General features: G+C 44.5%; 1 protein-coding gene and 1 long non-coding RNA gene across 3 annotated transcripts in view; both read left to right on the top strand.

The window, feature by feature from the left end:
- Positions 1-17,051, top strand: part of ITPK1 (inositol-tetrakisphosphate 1-kinase) — a gene marked incomplete at its 5' end in the record, with an annotated part of 145,931 nt that extends 128,880 nt beyond the window's left edge. For both annotated transcript variants that reach the window (XM_084270503.1, XM_084270504.1), the window contains 6 exons: positions 1,366-1,464; positions 3,287-3,327; positions 7,329-7,494; positions 9,576-9,643; positions 11,063-11,225; positions 15,989-17,051. In XM_084270503.1, the coding sequence (XP_084126629.1) occupies positions 1,366-1,464; positions 3,287-3,327; positions 7,329-7,494; positions 9,576-9,643; positions 11,063-11,225; positions 15,989-16,311 (860 nt within the window). In that variant the 3' untranslated portion in view covers positions 16,312-17,051. The remainder of the gene's footprint in view (positions 1-1,365; positions 1,465-3,286; positions 3,328-7,328; positions 7,495-9,575; positions 9,644-11,062; positions 11,226-15,988) is intronic.
- A 2,210-nt stretch (positions 17,052-19,261) lies between these two features.
- On the top strand, positions 19,262-22,441 carry LOC311196884. The gene is made up of 2 exons (XR_014617605.1): positions 19,262-19,386; positions 21,881-22,441. It is a non-coding gene; the product is annotated as an uncharacterized lncRNA (long non-coding RNA).
- The last annotated feature ends 667 nt before the right edge of the window (positions 22,442-23,108 follow it).

Consider the following 23,108-nt stretch of genomic DNA (forward strand, 5'->3'; position numbering starts at 1 on the left):
GCTCAACCTCCACCTCTTTGGATTCTCTCTGCTCAGTGGGATAGATGTGGATGGTTGTAACAGTCACATTTTGCTTATTTTCAAGACAAGTTGCTGGTTGATATAACCTGTGACAAGTCTGCCAGATGGAGTTGCTCCCATAATTTGTGCTGCTCTCCAGTTGCTTCTTGGAAGAAGGTGTCATGCTGTTTCTCTTGAAATAGGTCTTAAAGTGAGTTTTGCAGACCTCTTCTGAACTGCAGTTCAGTACTGCACAGACAACTCAGATTAGAACTCATTTGTGACTCCAAAGTGAACCCAAAGCTAAAACTCCACGTAGGCAGTACTTCTAAGACGGTGCTCACTGAGCAGTTAGGTTGGGTAGTTGCTGTTATTGAATGATGTACTTGCTTTGACGTTGTCAATGTGTCCATAACTGTTGTCTGAAAGTCTTTGGGCCCCCTGACCTGTCCCAGAGCCATAGCTGAAGCCAGGGTTCTCTTTACACTTGAAACTGCAACCCAGTTCTCCTGAACAGTGAAGACTTACGCTCAAGTCCCTTGTGTCCAGCAGTGCTTTCCCTCACTTCAGCTACATTCTTGAGGGAATCAGAGTTCTCCTATATTGAATAGGATGTGAATCCTAGAGCAGTTCATCCTACTGAATCACTAAGAGGGCTGTGTTTTGTCTCCAGCCTTCTTACAACCCCATATGGACAAGCAGAAGGTCAGCAGAAACACCCTGGACCAGATGTTAAATTTTACCATGGTTCCCCTCTTTTTTCTCTGTAACCAAAGTCCACCAAGCAGTTTTGCCAAGGTGTCTCAGTGGTGCTCTGACTGGCTTTGCCAGACCAAATGAGCTCTGCTTTCATGGCAGAGAGGTCCCAGTGGGCAGTGGGATATATTACACGATGGCACTTTGGCTGTAGTAAAGCCACACTGGAATTTGCCTCCTGACAGGCCCTACAGTAACAATGGCTTCATGTGACTGCCCACTGCAGCCACACTTGCTGACTGTTCAGGTTTTTGTAAAATGCTTTAGAAAAGGAGTTAGGTTAGGAGCTGAGACCCCAGTTGCTTTTCACCTCACTGGCTGAATCCTGTGCAGCTACGTGTTCCTAAGCAGGTAATTGTGTTTGCTGCCAATCTGAAAATGTGGACTTTATGTTTCTGTTTCCATTATCTGAAAATTGGGCCTTTCATCTTCTGTAATGTTTTCAGAAATGCGAATTCAAGCCTGGCTGATAATCTTTGTGGTGCTTTAATATCAACTGTTAAAGTAAATCTGACTCTCCAGAAGCTGTTAGTCTGGAGAGAGCTGGTAAATGATGCAGCTGAGAAGCTAAACCCCTCATCTCCATTTGGGTCTTTTTTTGTCTTGCAGATGAGAGGATCTGTTCACCACCCTTTATGGAGCTGACAAGTGCCTGTGGAGAAGATACCTTGCAGCTTATAGAGAAGAATGGACTGGCATTCCCATTCAGTATGTACATGGGCTTTTCTTTGGTGCTTCTAGTGGGTTCAGGGTATTGCACCTGTGCCCCCCTTCCCAGATGCAGCCAGCACTGTAGGAGCGTGGGTTTCATTGCCAGAGTGTCAGGGGTGTTAAAACCTTCCTGAAACAAATGCTCTGAAGCAGTCTGCTTGGAGTGTGGAACAAAACCCCTCCCTGTCAGCCTTTACTTTACCCTTTATTTAAACACCTCACTGCAGTACAAATGTGCTTCTGGGAGTGCAAATAACAACATTAGCCTCTTGTCCTGAGCTTGTGCAGGAAGTTTCTCCTGCTAGCTGTGTTCATTATTTTTTTTTAAGAAAATCACTGCCTTGCTGACTGCCTCCTTTTTTCACCCACCCTTCCCTTTTCATGGTCCAGGCTACCAAATTTAATCTCAGAGGGTAGAAGAAGTGTAAAAATTACCAAAGATATTAGGCTCCAAAAGGGCCCACAGCCTCAAACAGCTGCTATGAACCATTTCATTGAGGGGGTTACTGCTTTAATTCATTCCTTTATTTGATTCCTTGCAGTATAGAGTGAGCAGAATCAGTTACTTGGGGTTTGTTCCCTTGCTGCTTGCCTCATTTGTAATACTCAGAGGTAAAGTCATGTGGGAAAAGCATATTTTGCTCTCCCAAAGGAGGTAGGTCTCCCAAAGCTAGATTGTGAAGTAATAGTTTAAAGCCCACTGAATGGCTATGACCCCCCCTTCCTCACCCATTAACACTGTACTCTTGGTGCAGGCTGGCTATTGCTCAGTAGTCAGCAGCACAGACCATATATTCAGCAGGCCTGAATCAACCTGAAGTTAAAAGATAGCACTGAAAATGAACATAACATGGGACTGTGGGAATTCTTTTTCTGTCTCCTCTCTTTTTTTTCCTTAAAAACATCCTGCTCTCTAGAACACATACCTGTGAGACATCATATACCAAAAATCTTGTATGCCCAAAATTTTGAGTTACCAACTTATTTTGGACTCTAGTGCAGGTCATCTGCCTTTCATAGCTGTCTGTCCTCTTGCTGGAAATTTGGCTCTTCCAACAGCCCACAAAGAAGTCTTGTCCTACCCACCCCCTCACTACTTGCAAGTTTCCATCTTACCTGCTTAACATATAAATAACATCAGCTGTAGCAATTGTGTGGGTCTTAGGGTTTTCAGCTGGTTTCATAATAGCAGAAGTATGTTGTTTCTTTCCTCTTATTGGTTTTAGGCTGGAGGTAACAATGAGGATATACAGAGCAGATAAGGAATATGAATGAGAAAGAACTACTAGGCACTCTTTACTTTTTTTATTCCCTTCTGTGGTTGTCTGTGAAAAATATGTTGTCTCTTAGTTTGGTTCAGCCCATTTGGTTTCCTGCTCTTCCCCAGAAACAGGGAGGTAGGAAAAGAAGTTGTTTTCCACTGTGTCCCAGTTCTCTTGTTTTCAGGAGAGTGCTGTTTTGTGGTACCTGCAAAGTAGTTCCAGCCTCAGGCAAAATCAACTGCATCTGAAGATTCCCTCTGGGTAGCCAGGATGGCAATACCAGTACTGGTACTAACTTCTTAGCTGATGCTTTGCACATTTGTCCAGTCCTAATAATGATGTTACAGGGAGGAGTTGGGAGAGTAGGGCTTGGAGCAAGCCAGGCTTTGCAGTGATTCAGAACACGGTTCAAGCAGAGATGTCACTGGCATCTGGTACAGTCCAGTGCCTTGGTCTGGTGAACTCCAGTGTTTGCACACGTGCATGGGAACAGATTTAGAAGGGGTTTGTGTGTCCTGTTTCAGTGGTGCATTGCTTTTTCTGTTTTATTTTCCCAGTTTGCAAAACCAGAGTGGCCCATGGAACCAACTCTCACGAGGTAAGTTAAATCAGTGTTGTCCTTCTGCTTCCAGTCCCCCCACTGTGGTTTGCCCTGCGCTTTCTGATCCTGTAGTAGACAAAGCGAGAGTTATGCCCAAACCACTTACTTTCCCCTGCCTCTCCCTTACGTTTAGTTACTCTATTATATTTTCAGATTTACCTGAAATGAAGTCAAATGTGACTTTAACCTCTTGACATGGAAGTTCTTTCTCACAGTTTTTTGCTTCTGTCATCAAGTTGCTCCTGGCAGTTTGTAGTCTCTAGTCAGCTCTGTCTGACAGGAATCTTCTTCAGGCTCCTTTTTGGTGGGAGGTCACATTAGGTGATGTTTCCACCCCATGTTTCTCCTCCAGCACTTACGTGGTAGAGGTGAGAAATGTGTTTGTGCTACAGATGAAGCAGCAGTGTGTGTGAAGGCCAGCTGGTTCCTCTCCTTGAGGGGAAGCGGATAGCAAACAGAGACGGTTTCTAGGCCAGTTCAGTTGTAGTAACACGGCTGGAGCTGTGGGAGGAACGGGGCTGGTAGAACTCTGCCTTCCCGTAAGGCAACTGCAGTTAAAATTATTGTGTATTCCTGGAAGGCCTGTATTCCCTGTGAGCCTAGCTTCCTCTAAATTTAGGCAAATTGAGTCCTGTTTTAATTCTTTTCCATTTGTGCTTCCTGCCTTCCTGCTTACCGCAGCTCAGTTGTGAGAATCCAGCCCTCGCTGCTGCCTGTCCTAACGCCTGGTTTCCTTTGTTAACAACATGCTCATCGGTCCAGGTTTCCCAGCTGCTCTGAAAACCTGCAGTGTGTTGCTGCAGTGTCTCTGAGAGCTGAAGGCCTTGAAGTACAATGTCAGTCTAGGCATGCAGAATGGCTACAGCTGAAACCTTGAGTGACCAGCATTTCCTTGCAGAAGAGGTGCAGCAAGCTATTTCATGCACGCCTTAGCTTGGATCATTTTACAAGCTGACAGACCATCCTGCTAGTTTGCTGGAGCAGCTGCTATAAATTTTTGCTGTCATTCCTGAGAACACTTGGGAACTGGATTGTTAATGAATTTAAAACTCCAGCTTCCCTGCTGATTTTTCTGCTGAGAATTCTCCTGCAACTGCAACCTGAAATGCACGAACCTTTCAGTGTTTGTCCAGTCAGGCTTGGACTTCATTTCCCTGGTGAATCTTCCTTTGGTCTGCTTTCATGCAGTGCAGGCATACCTCAGCCTCCTGCCAGAATTATGTTTTCTGAGCAAAACTGAGACTGAAATACAGCTGTAGACTGCATTTTGTCACAGGAACTTATGACAGGAGCCTAGGAGGACCCCTGGAAAAAAGCCTGAAGTCATATGTGGTGCTTTCCATAGTTAGTATTAGTAGTCATTTTTGTTGAGTTTCAGGAGTGATCCAACAGTGTGTTTATGATCAGAGAGGAATTGTCTTGTAATTGTTATTTTATGGCCAGTAATGGCAAGGGAAGCTGTTTACAGTACAGCCTGTCTAAAAGATGGAGAATAGATCTAGAAACAAGAATTGTTGCCTGTTTTATCAATGACTCCTGCTTTGGCTTTTGGTAAATTACATCATTTTCTTTAGAGATATTCTCACTGCAGAGCTTATGCTGGAACTAGAACACAGTCTGACCAGAAATCTGCTTTTCTTCATGACAATTCAGAAAGTTCAAGTGCTGGCTAACAGTGAAAGCTGAAGGTGCAGGCTTGAGTTTGGACACAGCCAAAGCTGTGTTTTCCTGTAAAAACATGAGCTAGTTAAGCCAAGGAGCTGTTAGTCTTCTTGTGGTGTCCCACACTTCTTTGTGGCATCTGCACTAGAAGTTGTGTTGGCCAGCTCAGCACTTGGATCCTATTTTGCCAGCACCAATTCTGTTAGACTGGAATAGGGAGGGCCTAAAGTTTGTCCTTGCCAGCTGCCAGCTGGTCAGAACATAACTGACCTTTGCTAAACTTGTCTTGAGACATCACAGAAACCCATAGCCAGAAGAAACGTGTCCAGAAGAGCTCACTTGCTAAATGTTGAACTGATAGGAATGAAAAGGCAGAGAACCACTGTGGGTTTTGAGACTGAATTCCTTAAGGACATTGTCAGTAAAAAATGTTAGTGCCAAAAGTTTTGTTTTGCCTTCAAAAGAGCTCTACATTTATAATGAGGAATGCTATTTGGAAATGATGATATAAAGTATTGTTCCCGTGTTGCTGCCAGGCACAGCAGGTCTGTGCTAGATGACAAAGAGCAAGTGCACCCTGCAAGCAAATTCTTGGAGCTGTATTCATGCATGCTGAAACCCATGAGACATCACAGTGACCCAGCATAACGCAACACCATGGGAATTATATGGGTTGTGTGCTAGTTCAGGGGGCTGTAGACACAGAACTTTGCCAGAAAGAAGTTTCACATGGTTTCCAGTAGCCTGGTCAGTTCAGTGCTAAGAATGTAAATGATCTGAGTTTCTCCACACTTCTGAAATATGATGAGTACCCACTCATCTTATGAAGGAGTAGCTTGTGGGGATTAATTAATATTCAAAGAGAACACTACAGGAACAGCACAGTTCTTTCCAGTATGATGCTGTAGATACTATAATCCAACAGTCTCACATGAGAAGGAAGAGAGAGCAGTGCTTCTGGCCACCAGTGAGAGACAAATGAGGTATGATGTTGTTGTCGTGAGTCATCTTGATGGATGATTCTTCTGGTTAGAGTAGGTTTCTCGCACAGGTTGTAACCACTCAGAAATCCACTCTCTGCTGTCAGATAGATAGCATCTGGTGTAATAGAGACAGGGTAGGAATATCAGCTGTGAGTAGGTACTACATGCACGCAGTGACTTGAACTCAGAAAATGTTAATCTACTGAGTCATTGTGCATGTGTGCAGATGATTATGTGGTCTAATGTGGACTACCAGATAAGGAGGGGTAAAGACAAAAATGTGCTCAGACTTCTAACTTTGAATATATAATCACTGCATCATTTACCATGGCTGTGTTTTTTTAATAATAAAACCTATTATATTTAGTGTTTTTGTTACAGGCACAAAGGCAGCAGAAAGTCAGTCAGTACAGCACACGTCAGATGAGCAGCTGGTCATATATAAGAGATCAGAGAGAGCACAAAGTGATAAAGTTTCTTTGTAAAATCCTTCCAGTGACCCTGACTGCACTAAGATACAGCTAATCTCAGAAAGCATGAATACCCAAAGGAAGCATACAGAAAGAGCAAGCAAGCAGTGTAAGTCATCTGCACCATGCTGAGGCAGGAAGCTCCAGTTCTGTTCTGTGTATCGCTGTGGAGTCACTGTGGGACCCACAGGAATTCTCCTACCCTCTCTGGACTGCCTAACATCCCAAGTTAAATGGCTAGACACAAGCAGGCCAATGAGAAAATATTAGCAGGCATAAGAAAATAGTTGTTTCAGACCTTAAGGACTTTTCTTTACATCCTGCCCTGACTGAGGTAGGCGGTAGCCTCCAGACATAAATAGTTAGCTGTTGTCTTCAAGGCTGGTCAGAGGGTAAAACAAAGAAACAAAGCCAAGCAAATCATTGGGCCAGCATTTGCTGGCTGTAAGAACTATTAGAGTCTGAAAGAAGTTCTCTAATGACATGGGGAAGAGTTCTCACAGTTAGCATACAGAGCTATTCCTTCTGTTCTCACATACAGGCTTACATCCCATACTGACTTTGTTGTCTGTGTTAGTCAAATATGTTACCCTTTTGTGGTATCTGCGGTATCAGTAGCTCCCCAACTGAAATCAGCAAATGAAATTGCAAAAAGTTGAGAAGAACAACTTGATTGAAAATGAAAGCTGCTCTGCTGGTTGTGTTTGGAGAGTTATGTATCAGTGAAGTGAAACTTAATGGAATAGGACTAGCTGCTTAGAAGGAATTCGCATATGTGCAATGTAAATCTACCAGAAGATGTTCCCCCTCACTGCTGGTCAGGTGGTGGGTAAGCATGAAATTATTGAAAGGCTTGTGCACAACTGTGTGTGCCTGTTTTCAGATGGCGATCATCTTCAACCAGGAGGGCCTCAAAGCTGTCCGCCCCCCTTGTGTCATCCAGAGCTTCATCAATCACAATGCTGTGCTGTATAAAGTCTTTGTGGTTGGGGAATCCTACACAGTGGTGAAAAGACCATCTCTGAAGAACTTCTCTGCGGGAATCTCAGGTATGTTGTGCCCATTTAAAAGGAGATACCAGTTCTTGGAGCTTTGGGAGCAAACAGCTCAAAAAATATCTTTGAAAAGGCTGCTGAAGTGAAGACAGCTGGTTCTTACATGCCATGATTCCTTTTCTGTATTATTTCAATAGGAAGGGAGATAACTCATCTGCTCTGGAATACATACGAATGACATTCGTATAGTAAATATTTATGCAGCGGTAACCTGAGTCTTACCTGTTAGAAACTGTGGTTTATGTCATGTGGAAAGGGGGAGAGGGAGAGAAATTCTCTAATTTCACAGTAAGTTCATGTGACATTTGTTCCGGAGTTTATTTATAAATGTGCTTTGGAGAGAACTTCCTGGATTCCATCATTTCAGAACCCCCCATCCTTATTTTTACCTTGATTGTGTTCATGGGAGGCTCAGTGTTGTAAACCTTGGCAGGAAGTGTCCTTTGGTTTGTAGATACCAGCTGTGTTGGGGGCAAGGACAGTGGTCCTCCTGTATGTCACTAGACAGCAGCACTTCAAGGGTTTTCAGTAAAACTTACTAGAATTTCCCTTATGGAAAAAAAAGGGGTAGTTTTCTGTGAAGTGCCTTCTGTTGGCTTTGAGAAGTGAGAAGGAATTATCAGGGCATGGATGGGAGCGTGACCTGCCAGCCCCTGGAAAAACAGGAGGTGGGAGGAGAGAAGGTATCAAACGGAAGGAGAGGAACAAACAAGCACCAGTTGCTACTTTTACTAGTGCCTTCTGCTGATCTTAGTGTGTCCATGTGTGCTCACCCTTGCATTCTGCACACAAATACGTATTTTGTTAGCACATGAGTATCAGGATCCTGGTAAAAATCCTTGTCTGTGTGTATGTATGCCCATACATTCACAAGTCTTTACATTTAGATCTGCTCTATGTCTTGGTCAAATTAAGAAGGCTGGAATCTGTGTTCATATAAACGATTAGAGCAGTTGGTCTTCAGTGTTGCTGGAAGGGAATGTTTTAAGGCATCTTTCTAAAAATGTCTCAGCTAGTGTGTCACTAGCCTAAGTCTTGAAGTTGTCTGAAATCTGTTTGTGGGCAGATTAGGATAGTGTCTGGCTTTCTTGGCCCAATCAGGAAAGTTTAATGGGGCTGTGCTGCAGGCACCTGACTAGGTAGATCCAACCATTAAGCAGATCTGTCAACTGTGACGCACTCCAGGTTGTCTGAAAGTACAGGGCCTTTCTAAATGGGAGGAAGGACAAGAAGGTGTCAGACTGTGGAGCAGACTTGTGTGTGGTCCCCCATCTTTGTGGTCCATGGCTCTGTGGCTGCTCTTCAGTGCCCAGTCAGATACCTACAGCAGAAATACTCTATTGCAGGTGCCACCTGTGTGCTGAGACTTTGGTCTGGGTCCTCCCATGCATGTTGTCTATAGGATGCCATCAGTCTGCTGTGGCAGACTCTCCCAAGGGGACACTTGTGGTGGATTTTTCCCCACCAGTAAAATCTCTAGCACAGAAGGAGTGGGAGCAAGGGAAGAGCTGGTACAGTTCTCCCCGTGGTTTCCACTGTGGTACATTAGTGGCTTCTGTCACCTCAGGGTGTCTCCTGCATTCCTGTGGTGGGAGGACAGGTCCTGACCATGGAATTTACTGCTTTCCTCCATAGTGGTGGTGCCCTTCTCTGGCTCACAGGGATCTCAGCATAGCCTGGGTGCTATTGATCTGCTGCCAGCAGTGAATGCAGCTTCTGTTACCACATGCCTCCCCATTGGAACTGTCACTCTGACTATAGCAAATTAGGGGAAATTACCTGCGTTATCTCATTGGACTTAGCTAATAGGCTCTGTTGAAGGAAAGGAAACTGGTTTCTGTTAAGCTTATACCATTCTGTGTATTTGCCACCCAAGGTCCAAAAACCCAGCCGTGGGTCCCTGCCTGCACTGGCAGCTGGGTGCCCAGAGGGAGGAGAGGGGTGGTGTGGGTGGCAGGGGACTGCCCAAAAGGATCAAGACTAGATTCTCAGGGCTGCAGTGCCATCTACTGTTGCTTATGCTAACCCTTTGGAAATTAAAATCTGGTATATTTACAACTTCCTTTTTATTCCAGACAGAGAATCAATATTTTTCAACAGCCACAATGTTTCAAAGCCAGAATCCTCATCTGTCCTAACAGCAGTAAGTACACTTGGTCTTTTTTCCTCTAGTGTGGCTGGAAAACTGTCTAGTCCTTACACATCAAAGTGCTAGCAGCCAGTGACTCTCCTTCACAAGTCATCTGCTTCTGTGTTGCAGGCTGAGATCTGTTTGGTACAACGAACCAGCATGGTTGTGTGTCCCTCTGATTTTCCTTACCGACCTCCGGTGAGGAAGCACTGATGCAGGGCTGTGCTGCTTGCCAGGCTGAACTCCCTAGAGCTAATCTGGGCAAAGGGAAAAAGGAGGTTCTGAATGCAAATACCTGGCCTTTTTCTGTCCAGAGAATTAAATAAATCATCCTTCTAGGACTCAGTTCTGTGAGGAAAGATGAACGGTGAATATTCAAGCAGAGGAATTGCCTTGGCCACAGAGAGTAGCTGTCTGTGGTGTGAGCACACGCAAGCTATGACCATTTCTTTGTGTCTCCTGAGGTCAGCAGTGCCTGCTCATTGCACAGTTTCATGCTTGCATTCTCAGTCCCTTTAATAAGCTTTGTGTGTTTGAATCCTAACAAGTTCTCGGGCACTCAGCAGCTGAGAAAGTCACTTTACAGGACTGGATCCTTTCAATCTCTTAAGTCACCAGATTCTTTTCTGCTTTACAAGCTCTGTTTGGGAGTAGTTTCATAGTGAGCACTGATAAATTTTAAGTTGCATGCAACACTGATGGGCATGCTAAAAATACTAGTAATTGTGCTAGTTTTAAATCCCTTTATGGCTTAATTTACTTTCAAACTTTGTATATGCTCCTGTGGTTCACCCACCATCTCTCTCACACACATCACCACGTACTTCTGCTGCATGTGTTGTTTAAAAAGTGAGGTAAATTATGTCTCCCAGTCATAAGTAACCCAAGTTACTCATTGTAATAAATGTTTATAGAATAATTTATACATGAAAACCCAGGTAAAAGAGATCCCCTTTGAATTTGCTTCTTCCCTGAAGATATCCACTGAATTGTGTTGTATTGCTCAGGTGAAACTAATAGCAGGGGTCTGTCTTACCAGCCCTTTCACTAGGCCTTAATCTACATTGAACTTACAGAGTGATGTTTGTAGCACAGGGTTAATCACACCAGCTGTATTTAGTTTTGTAAGGTGTAGATCTAGTACTTAAGATAGTGAGTTGGGTTGTCCGTTCATTCCTACACTGTCCTGCCTCTCAAGGAGCTGCACCAGTGTGAAGAGGAGGAACCAGGTGCTTTAGTGCAGCTGAACTTCCAGCATAGGAGGAATTCGGAATGAGGAAACCAGCTTCTCTGGTGTCTTTCTGTTTCATGCCACCAGGTTTCTGCAGTAAGATTTTGTGGATATGTGCCTAGAAAGCTCTGAAAATCAATCTCTTCACTAAAAAATATTATTTCAGGGTCCCTTAGTAACGTGTCTTTCTTCCACTGTAGCTGGATAAAATCGAAGGAGTGTTTGAGCGGCCAAACGACAACGTCATCCGGGACATCTCCAAGGCGCTGCGGCAGGCTCTGGGGGTGTCCCTCTTTGGAATCGATATCATCATTAACAATCAGACTGGGCAGCATGCAGTCATTGATATAAATGCATTCCCAGGTGAGAACGGCCCTTCCAGCCGTGCCTTGTGGGAACCCTGTCGTGTGTGTTCAGTGGGAAGTTTTGTTGCTGGTGTCTCACATCATTGCCTCCCAGGTAGGGGACAAGACAGCAGCAGGCAAATTGTTCTGAGGTCAAATACTGTTGAATCTGGGAAGGGTAGAACCTTAGTCTGGATATGGAATGTGCTTCTGAAGTATTAGCTCTTACGAGCTACGGCCAGATTTTAGTAGCCAGCTGTAACATGGGTGTCCTGGCCTTCCCTGCAAAGGGATGGGTCAGGCCCCACCTGGAGTGTTGTGTCCAGTTCTGGGCTCCCTGGTATAAAAAAAGACAGGGATCTGCTTGAGAGAGTCCAGAGGAGGCTACAAAGATGATTAGAGGCCTGGAGCATCTCACCTCTGAGGAAAGACTGAGTGAGCTGGGGCTGTTCAGCCTGGAGGGAAGAAGACTAAGGGGGGACCTTATTAGTGTTTATCAATATCTTCAGTATGGGATGCAGGGGGAAATGGGCAGCCCCTTTTCAGTGTCTGTGGGGACAGGACAAGGGGTGATGGCCTGAAATTGGAGCACAGGGAGTTCCCCCCCAATCTGGGGAAGAACTTCTTCCCAGTGTGGGTGAGGGAGCCCTGGGACAGGCTGCCCAGGGGGTGTGGAGTCTCCTTCTCTGGAGAGATTCCAGCCCCGTCTGGACACCGACCTGTGTGCCCTGTCCTAGGGACCCTGCTTTGGCAGGGGGTTGGACCCCATGGGCTCTGGAGGTCCCTTCCAACCCCTGTGATTCTGTGACTCTGTGATTCTGTGAATTGGCCTGTGGGACTCTGTGCTGGGACCTGGCCTGGCTGCACCTGTCCCTTACTCGGAAGATGAAAAGAAAAATAATAAATTCTATTTTAGGAGACCCTTTTAAGATTTCTTTTTTCCCAGACTCTGTGCCATTAAAAGTGTTGAGGGGGTGGAAGCAGCAAACTGTTCCCTTGAAAATCTCTTCCTGTGCAAATCGATTCCCCACAAAAAGACATTTTGTGAACAAAAGCAACACCACCACGAATCTGAAGAAGGTGATAAAATTGTAGATGGACAGAAGTTGCTGTATAGGGTTAAATATTCTTGCAAGTTCTCATAAGTGGATCCCAGGGGTAAACAGTAGAGTACAGCATGTGCAAATGAGTAAATTTGCCCTCCATTTTTTTTGAGCAACATGTGTCTTGGAAACACCTAAACAAACTCTTTGAACACTGGAATTATTAAAAGGAGTTCTAAGTATGTATAATGGGAGGCAATAATGGTCTGACACATCTGCTAGATTCAGTAGTCTCACACAGAAAAAGAATACATCCTCTCATTTAATAGTGTTTTGATTGTGTGGTTGGGTTTTTTTATCTTTGTGGATTTCAAGTCATCCTGTCCTGCGAGAGTGGCAGGAGAGCCACAACTGCAGTCAGGTTAGACATTTTGGGGACCTGCTACATTATTTCTGCACCACTGCTTTGAGAAAGGGAGGGGAAGAGGTGCCCTTTAAGGACATTTTGCAGCCTGTTCCTGGAGCTCAAGCTATGGCTTAGCCTTGTCCAACTTCCCAAAAGCTTGGCTTCCCTGTGTGCCTTGTCTTTTGTGTTTACCAAGCTTGATGCTCATTTGAACCTTCCACTCTATGGGTTTCATCTTGAGATTAGTGTAATGTCAGAATTGAGAGCAGATGTGCCTGTAAGAGGATGTTGTCTGCTCTCTGCTGCATTAGCACCAGCAATTCTTCAAAAAGATTTTAAAGATAAATGTCTAAAAGGACTATTGTGTCTTCTGTTCTGTGGGAAGCCACCAGGCTATATTTAGCTGTGGTGACTAGCTGAGAGGTTTAACTGTAGGCACAGTCACGTAGCATGTGGGTTTTATGTTTCACTAACCTCAGGTAACTGAGAGGAAAGGCTCCACACAGCCTGGTGTCCTGTAGCTGTGGCTGAGCTCACCCAGCCCCAGCAGCAGCTCGTGTGCATGTGCTGCAGCCTGTCACTAGTGAACTGCAGGCTCTGTATATGTGTGTTTGGCAGCTGGAAGCACTGGATCTGGACATGCACTTTACATATGTAAACATGCTGCTGCAAATGCAGGACATTTCTCCCTACCCAAGGGAAGATGGAGAAAAGCAAAGAACATGCCAGATCAGGGACACTCTCCTAAAAATCAGACAAGTAGCATCTCTGATGCTGGCTTTAAAAAGCTCATAGGCATTTCTGGACTCTGTAAAGCTCAGAGGGGCAGATACTTGTTGTCAGATGCATTGCTGAGTAGACTTCCTTCCTGTCCTTGCTCAGCTGGAGGACCATTGAGACTGTTTGGTCAGTGTAGCAAAACTCAGGCCTCTGGTGCATAGGCATTTCCAAAATGGTTTCAGTGGGCCATGCCAGGAGAGTACCTGCTGCATCATGACTCACACAACTTGTGCCTTGAAGGATGCAAAACTTGTATCTTCCCAGTGATTCCTTGTGTGACATGAACCCCAAATTTTTTGCCAGTAGTTTCTAAAGGTGTCATTTAATCTGCCCTTCTTGGTTTCCTTGTCATCACACAGCATGCTGATGTCCTGCAGTTCCCTTGTTTTGAGAGGTCTTCAGCAGCAGAAGCCAGTGAACAGAGTGAGGCAGGATCCACAGAGTTTGCAGCCTTCCCCAGGCATCCCGTGGCTCAAGAGCTGAGAATCCCTGGTTCTTTATCTCCCTCCCTTTGTATTTCTTTTTCACAACTGTGTGAAGTTTCTCCTCAGTGATCAGGCAGAGTTATTTGGGCCTTTTCAACCAGTGAGCAGAGGGCTTGCACAGAGGAAGCCTGCCTGATACGTACAGCTTCCTAACACTGTAACATCTGTTGATTTCAGAACTGAATAACTGGCCATCTTATTGCCATGAAATATTTAAAGCAACTTCTTTGTGAGTTTGCCAGGTGCCCTCAAACAAGGCTGGTTTGTTTTCTGAGAGCAGACACGAAACACTCTAGGGTACTGCAGATCTCCTCTCTGAATATTAAAGCTGTTACTATGGAGATGGCTTATTCCCAGGGTGCTGGAAGCACTCTGAGTAGATTTGAAGGCTAATCCCATGGCTTTTACATAAGCAAGAAAGCGTAACAAGCACCTCTGTCAAAGCAGTGGAGATCTTGTTCTGGCTCCCATGGCCGCTGCGACAGTCCTGGTTGCCGCCTGCCGACCGATGGGTTGTTGTGGGTTGCTGGGAAACTCCAAGTAGCCAGTTTGCTTGGTGAATCTTGTTTAAGATTCTCCTTTGTGAAAGGAAAACTGGGACCTGTTGTCTCACATTGCTGGTGTTTTTTGTGACCTGTTCAGTCCCTAGGAGAATTGTGACTGAGGGCAGTAAAATCCAAAGCAAAATGGAGCAGCCTAAATAAGAGAAAATTGGTTAGTGTATTATAAAAACACCAGTCCCCACACTTACCTCACGGTGAGGTTAACATCTTACCTTATGTTTTTTCAGGAAGTTAGGCTCTACTGCAGAAGGAAGTTGGTCTTTACAGGAGAATGAGATTAAAGTTGAATTATTTATGGATCCAAGGGACTCCTCTGCCCTGTGATCACATCACTAAAAGTGTTTGAAAATGTGCATTTACTTTGTGGTCTCTGGTTCTGCTCATGTGCTGCTGTGTGAATGTGTGCTGTTCACATGGGACTTTTAAAACTGTCATTAACTGCTTCAGCCTCCTGTATTAATACCAAGTCACCTTCAGAATATAGGCATTTTAAAACAATCAGCCTAGCCCATTACATACACTGAATGTCAGGTGCCACCTCTAAACCAAGTTAATAACAATTTCAGGTACTGTAGCAGTAGTTAAGATCCATTTCAAGATGTTGTACCAGTATGTTGCAAGTCTGGTTAGATTCTAAAATTAATGCAGTGATAAACCTGTACCTGTACCAGAGTGTTTACAATAGAACCAGAAACTCTGTACACATACTGCAACACTTTGCATCACCAAAAATGCCCTGTCTCTTGGTATTTGAGCAACTGTTCTAACCAGGAAGCTTGTTAATCTCCATGTAGTAAATTGTCTGGAATCGATTAACAGAACATACAGAAAGGTGGTTTGAGTGCTGGAATAGAAGATTGATGTTACTACCAAAGGCTGTAGTATTGATAGATGTTTACTCTCCCTCAAGGGTGTTTTTCAGGTATTGCTCATAGCAGGGAACATGTTCCAAGTGCCAAGTTAGGTTAGATTACTGGAGCAGCACATTCTTCTTTCACAGTGGGATGATGCCTTTTCTGTAGGGTAAAATGCCAGTCCCACTGCCCTCTGGGGTTTCCCTGTCTGAGGGTATTGCTGGGCAAATTCTAGAGAGGGTCCAGAGCCCTGAGTAAACTTCGTTAGGGCTACTCTTTGTAGTAAACCTGGAAACAGGACAGAACAGATCAACGTTATACCCCAGAGTTTGTGTCTTAGGGAGAAACCTGGACTTGGCCACACAGGATAGAATATACTTCAGATTATTTCTACACAAACATACTTGGGAGGAAAAAGAAGCAGAAAATATGCAAAGTGGGAGATTTTCCTCATCGAACGAAAGTGTCTTTGTAGGAATGGTCTCTGTTCCTCTTCATGCTAATCTGCTCACACAGTCACTCAGAATGATGTCATGGAAAAGCAGCCTCCTTATTCCCACTTAGAGGGCAAAGACAACCCAAGAAATAAATGAAAATGACTTAATTGCCTTTTTTTTTTCCTCCTCTCTCCCTCACTTTTCCTCTTTTCAGGCTACGAGGGTGTTTCTGAGTTTTTCACAGACCTCCTGAACCACATAGCTGCCGTCCTGCAGGGCCAGGCGCCCGAGGCCACCCAGCTGAGCCACAGCAAGCTCCTGGCGGAGCAGAGCAGCGGCATCATGGACGAGCGGATATGCTGCGCCAGCACGGGCTGCCTGGGCGTCATGGGAAAAGACTCCTCCTGGATTGTGGAAAGTGAGACCAACAGCGCAGTGAAACTGCAACACCAGAGACTAGGCTGCAACTCGGCCGTGTCCCCCAGCTTCCAGCAGCACTGCGTTGCTACCTTGGCAACAAAAGCTTCTTCTCAATAACTTGCCGATGCCATGGACTGAGGAAAAGCCACAGGGATGCAACTTGTGGTCCCAGAACCAGATCAGGCTGTAACATTACAATTGCATTTAAAAAAAAAAAAAACCCAAAAAAAAAAGCCAACACAAACCAGAAAAGGAAAACAAAACAAAAAAAAAACCCTTCCATTTGATTTAACCTGATTTGCTGATGAAATGGACTGAGAGGTGGACGGTGAGAAGGGATTCAGCCCCATTTCATCAGATTCCAGTTGCAAATCTATAGTGAGTTTACACACGTGGGTTTTAACACTAGTCCTTTCATTGTGGGAGGGTTGCTCTTTCATTTCTGTTGTTCTTTGTAATCACTGGTGACCAGCATTTTAAAATCGGACCTCATGGTATCAAGAAGATAATAATGTTGAATGCAGTGTCTGAATGTAACAGTGCTAGAGATTTTTGCCTAAAATAGTCCCTGTTCCCTTTTTCCCTTTTTTTCATTGCAAAAGAAAGCTAAGACAGCTTCAGTATCACGAAACCAAGTCTCCTGAAACATTGACCAGTCGAGATGTGGATGGGTAGCTTGCTGTGAAGCTGTGGCATTTTGAGTGGGCCAGAGCAGACTGGTTGTTCAGGGTGCAGTACCAAAGTGGCCACCCCAGTTCCAGCTTTGCAGTTCTTCCCCCAGGCCTCCTTGCTTCAGTCAAAAGCAGCTTCTAACCACATTTGCCAACAGCGACATGTGTTTGATCCAGACAGGGTGCCAATAGTCAGGTTGAGTGATGTAGTAGATTAAGTACCATCCTTTCAGTCATTTGGTAGTGGTGAAATCCTGGAAGACTTGATGGAAGCAGCTTGTCTCTTAGCAGATAATTGAATTCTTCCTCCAGTGCGCTTGCAAGGACTCTGGGACAGCTCTGCAAAGAAGCTGGCGAACAGAGCCACGCGTTTTCCTTGGAGCAGTCCTGATGTGCAGATCCTAAGGGGTAACACAGCTGATGCCTCCCTCCCACAGCTGCTCTGCAAATTAAATGTAAGCAGAATTGTGTACCTTTATGTGAGGTAGAAGTACATGACAGCTCTAGCTTCAAGACTGCATTATGTTGTTGCAGGCTGCCAGATGAGGCCTTGTGGCAGTTTGCATTTGTGCTTTATACCCTTTGGAAACTAGCACAGAGAAATTGTATCTGTCAAGATACGAAGTGAACCTGCAGTGTTCACCCTCTATTGCATCTTCTAGCATGGCAGCATCTTCTGCTGCTGAGAATTCCTGAAACTTTTGCCAGTTCTGAACACTAAACTGGAAATATCCAAGTCTGTCAGCACTGAGAACAGAGACACTATTTTAGTAGACAGAGTGGCCTTCCCTTCCCCATATAAGCCCTAAAATGCATTTAAGAGGGGTGGTGTTAAGACAATATCCTTAGTTAAGCTTTGAGCTTGCAGATATGGGAATTTCTGTCTTTCTGTAGCAGGTATTTGTAAAACATCCATCAATGCAGCATTTAATACCAGTTTGTTTAGTATCACGTGTTAGATACCTACTCAAAAGAGAAATAGGATCTAGAGCTTGAAGCTCGAGTAGACCATGGAGAGAAGAGTAAACTGTGTAAAAGATGTCACCACCCTGCCTGATGGTACCATTCCTGGAGGGGAGGAAGTTTTGAACAGCGTTGTGTAGCAATTCTTTTGTGTAAACAATGGGGTTTCCTTCGATGCGCTTGGGATTGTTCCCAAGCTGCCAGCCTTGGGAACTTCCTGTAGCCAGGATCAGATTTTCATGGAGCATTTACACAAGAGAAGATTATTCCACCTCTAGAGGAGTTACTAACTCGAACCTACTTCTACAGGGACTAGAAGGACCTTGTGAGTGTAGTGTCTGTCAGTGTCTGACTGTTGCAGGTCAGTTCCAGGCTGGGCACGCTTCACATCCCCTGTACGCTTCCAGGCTTCCAGATCCCGCCGTGTCTGCAGCTTGCAGGTGGGGTGGTCGTGGTGTGAGTGAGTCAGGTGTACATAAGTAAGGAGTTATAAAAGTATTCATGATAGACCAAACCTTTCATAAAGCCATGCCTGAAATAGAATTGACATCTACAGTTTGGGGTTCGTTTTTGCTTGTTTAAAATAAAAAGTGTTTTTATGTTACATGTGTAACAAAAGATAGCCTCAGGAAGGAACTTGCCAGTGCATATTTTTGTATGGTACTTTCTTGTAACCAGCTGGTGGAGTGTTTGTAGACTTGCCTTTTGCTCCCTTTATTACATGGTTTGGAGTTCTTTTGGGCTTTTGGTTTTCTTCTTTTTTTTTTTTTTATTAATTATTATTTGGTGGTGGGGAAGAAGCAATGATGTTAAAACTGGGTTTGTAACTCAAGACCTTTCAAACTAAGTATGTTTACATGAATCTGAGTGTTGGATCCAATGGAAATGTCTGTTTGCTGTTTCCTAGTTAGAACATCAAATAAGAATTTTATTTTCCTGGCTGCCTTCTGAATTTTGGTTGGCCTATTTTGCACTGCTTTATTTCTCCAAAATAAACTACTGAAATATAATTGTGCATTTTAAACTTGTTTACAAATGATTGTTAGAAGTTTATTTTGTAATTCTCTGAAGGCTTGCAGAAATACTATATTTAAATATTACTCCAGACCTTGGCAGTAACTAGAAAGCAAGTTTAGGTCGTTGGTGTGATCGGTGACATTTTTCCCTTAGCCTGTAATTTATTTTTTATTTATCAGATGTATTGGTATCACTTTAATTTACCAGGTGCAGATTTGCAGGTACCTGATGTGATGTGGCATTACCATAGCGCTTTCCCATGAATTACCCTGCGAGTGCTGTGTTACTCTGTTTCCTTGCAGAAATTATTGTTATGGCTCCTATACTAGAATGTTGCTAAATCACAGGGGTGAATCGGGAGACCAACTTTGCAAAGCCAAACCTGTAAATTACCCAGCATCTAGACATCCTGTTACCTTGTTGCAGACCATTCGAGCATGCCTGTGTTACTAAGCCTGTGCTGAAGTGCTTTTCGGAATCGCTGCCTCGTTTGATAAGTTCAGGATAGCTTGGATTTAAGATAAGCTTCACAGTAAGTTAGGTAATATTCTTGAGTCTTGTCTTTTTTTTTTTTTTCCCTTTCTTTCTGTTTTTTTATAACCACAGAGGAGTCTGGTGACACAGACCCTACCAGAATGCCCTTGCTCTTAAAATTGCGGACAATCTGAGGGAGATTTTCCATTGTGTCTGTCTGAATTCTGTTACTGTGGCTTAGAGAAGGTTCTGCTGTGTTTCCAGAGGTACAGCTATTGCTGTGTTGATGGGAGCAATTATGTTAAAATTCATGGTCACCAGTTAGCTTCTTAGAGATCTATTTCTGTTCCACTTCACTGTTAGAAATCCACAAGGACACCATTAGCCTGGCTGGAATTTCTCCAGCTTTTGTGTCAGCGTAAAGGAGGAGATGGGAGTCTGGTTTGCGCTGTTACTCCGTAAGGGGCTTCAGCAGGTGAAGATTTTTCCCTGTTCAAGAGAACTTGAGGGGTGTTCCTACCACCTGTGATGTCAAGCCATCCCCATCCCCCCCAGCTCTGGCTGACTTGGCCGCGCTGTGCTTGGGTTTGGACTGGCTGTGCCAGAACATCCCGATGGTTGGGTGGGTGAGAAGCCAACTGTGGAAACGCAGCCCAGGTGGGAGCACTGGTGCTGGTGTGCGTGGTTTGTGCAACGCAGAACTACCCTGGGCCAGTGCTCTTCTGCCTTGGGTTCGCCTCCATCCTCAGCATGTCAGTGTTTGTGCAGAGGAGGTCATGCAGCAGGTTGCCTAGATAAAACAAACAGCAGTGTAATTGGTTTTCGTTATAGACAAGTACAAATTAAGAACCCGACCCTGAGGCTCCACAGTGTAGTGAGGTCTGGTCAAGACAAAGCCTCAAGTTCTCCAGATAACCACGGCTGTAGCCAGCGAGGCAACAACTGGGTAGAGAAGTGGGTAGGTGATGTAGGCAGGATAGAATCCAAAGGCAACAGAATAAATGGGACCAGGGGGTTGTTTAAATTGGCTGGCCAAGAAGAGTGAAACAAAGGGAAAATGCTGCTGTTTTCATCCAGTAAAAAGAAATCCAGGCTTATCAGTTCTTAACTGGTTTCCCAAAGTCTTTGCGTGGCAGCAGTGACAAGTGAGTCGGGCTTTTTCACCCCAGCTTGCAGCCTTGCCTTCCACAGCTGTGCAGAAAATCTTGGATTTGGAGTTTTTTAGTGAATAGAGTCTGGTTTGAGTTTGTAGCAGTCTCCCCATGTGCACACTTGCAGGAGTGCTCTTGCATTACCCTGCTAATTTTCTTTTCCTCTCTCCTTTTTAGTAAGAGATGTATTGATTTTTGTATTCAGTATACAGTTACTTTAAGGTGTTGCAACTGTGTGTTTTCTATCTAGGAGTATGTGAAAATGCTTTGTGTAGATCAAAATATTTCCTTTATTATAATCTCCTCTCACTTTCATGGGTAAACAGACATGCTGTTGCAGACCACATTGTTGATTTTATTTGTAATATTGCTTTAATATCTATTTCAGAGGAATGTAACCTCCAGAAAAGTACTTTCGACATCTTCACTACCTTTCCTTTCCTTGTTCACTCTGTGTGGATCCAGGCCATCAACACATGGGCTTTTTGACCAGATGGGTTTCAGATCCTCCATGGATTCTGTCACGTTTGCATGGCCACAGAAATTATAAAAGATTGCTGAAGCATGAGAGGATCTGGGTATAAATGGAGATGCTAGAGCAATTCCTCAGCAACCCAAGCACAACAGCTTCTGTAGCAAGCAAAGGCTCTGAATCGTTCTTGCCCCGTGCGTGCAGGTGGCCGTTGGGGTCTGGTCCACCCCTGCTGCTGGGCCAGTTTTCCTGTGGAAATGAGAAATCCACTACAAGAAAACATCCTGTATCTGTGGTGCAGAATGAGAGAGGGGATGAGAAGTAGGGCTTGAGAGTAAAATCCTGGCCAGTGGACATCATGACACCAGTGGTCCAGAATGTCACTCTCTCTGTGTTTAATAGCAATCTGGGGAGTTGTTTTCTCTTCCTCTCCACTTTTCTTACCCTGAATCCACTCGGGCTGGCGCTCTGTGGCTCATGGGCCACATGAGCTCATTAGCAGGTGACCTTGCCCAGCGTGCCATCAGTTTGCAGAGCGCTCCCAATGTGTTGGGAAGTTTTTGTTGGTGGCCTGGAAATGTCTTAAAACTCCAGAAATAGCTGAAAAAGCAAATGGAGTTCATGAAAATCAGGTCTTCCTCTTGCATCTTTTTTAAGGAAACCCACATTCTATTTCCTTCTTCGTTCTTTACACAGTAGTTTATAGATATAAATTATTTTAACATTTTTTGTGTGAAAAGTCATATATACATATATAAAGTTATTAAAAGGTTGAGTATATGTTGAGTATAAAATAGTGACTTCTTTGCTTCAGATGTTAGCAGCCCCTAAAAATGAGTTGTTTATCCTCTTGTAAAGTCAGTGCTGTAAAAAAAAAAAAAGAAAATACAAATAAAAGATGTATTAGATGTATCTTTTATTATTTATTTCTGATTCAGTATTTGGTACAGCTCGTGTATACCCTCGTGAGAACCACATGCTAAAATGCAGTCGTTCTTGAAACGGAGTAACAAGCAATTCCTTGGGATCCCAACACAGTTGAGAAAACTGGCCCTCCGGGTGTGAGTAGTGTTGGATATCCTCCTTCACTCCGCAGCAGCGCTCCCCACCGAAGCATGGCTGAGTCCTGGGGACCATGTGGGGTGCGTGCTCGGTTTCGCCAGGTCAGCGGTGTCCGTGTTCCAGCCCAGCTGTGCAGTGTTAACAGGTGTGTCTCGTGATTCGCTTCGGCCCGGTTCACTCTGAGTTCGGAAACCTCATTCCCATCTTGTACTTAAATTTGTATAGAATTATATAAACCCTGGGAAGATGGTGGCTTACTGTAAAACCCCAGAATACTGGCTATTCGGCGTCTTCGATTGCATGACTGATCAGATCTGACAACAAAGATGGTGCTTTCATCTAACAGCATTGATTTCAGTGGTAATAATTATTTTCATTCACCAAGCATCTGTTTTGGACAATGTTTTGGTTTGAACAGTAAAGCAATATGCAGTAGGTATTGTGGCATTATCTCTGTAATTGTTTTGAAGACAGAATTGTCCCTTTCCAACACGTAATGAAAATAAATGCCTTATAACATTAACAAGTTCTGGTTTGCTTTCTCTTTGTGAGCACACAGGGCAGCAAGGTGAGCAGCTCATCAGTGCGGGGTGGGGACTCCCATTTACATGACAGTTTGGTTTCCACATCCTTCCCCAGTGCAGTTGTTTGCATTAACTGTGGACCTGCTTGTCCCAGCAAGATCTGCTTCGATTCCCTTCCTAACAGTAGTGGGAAGTCGGTTAATTTTTATCTTCCTCTATAACACAGCGAAACATTACAGGGATTCAGTAATGCTGCTGTACTTAATTTATTCCTGGCACAGGCCTCTGGGCTGATTCTTCCTTCATCATGCTGGATAGGGAATCCTTGATTACCTATGACCTAGCAGGGTTTTTCATCAGGGCCCTGTTTTGGCTGGTGCAGGAAGGACAGATACCTCACCCAGCTAAGCAATGAGCCTGCTCAGCAAGGGCACCTGCATAAACACTGCCTGGGGATCAGGGCTTGGTGTCAGCCCCAAGGCCAAGCCCTGCGGTCCTGAGTTGAGAGATGCTGTGCTGCAGCAGTACAGCTGCTCAGAGGGCCAGCATTTAGCAGCTGGTGAGGCATCCTCCCCAGCCC

Source organism: Gallinula chloropus, assembly GCF_964237585.1.
Source record: "Gallinula chloropus genome assembly, chromosome: 14".
In the NCBI taxonomy this organism is placed as follows: Eukaryota; Metazoa; Chordata; class Aves; order Gruiformes; family Rallidae; genus Gallinula; species Gallinula chloropus.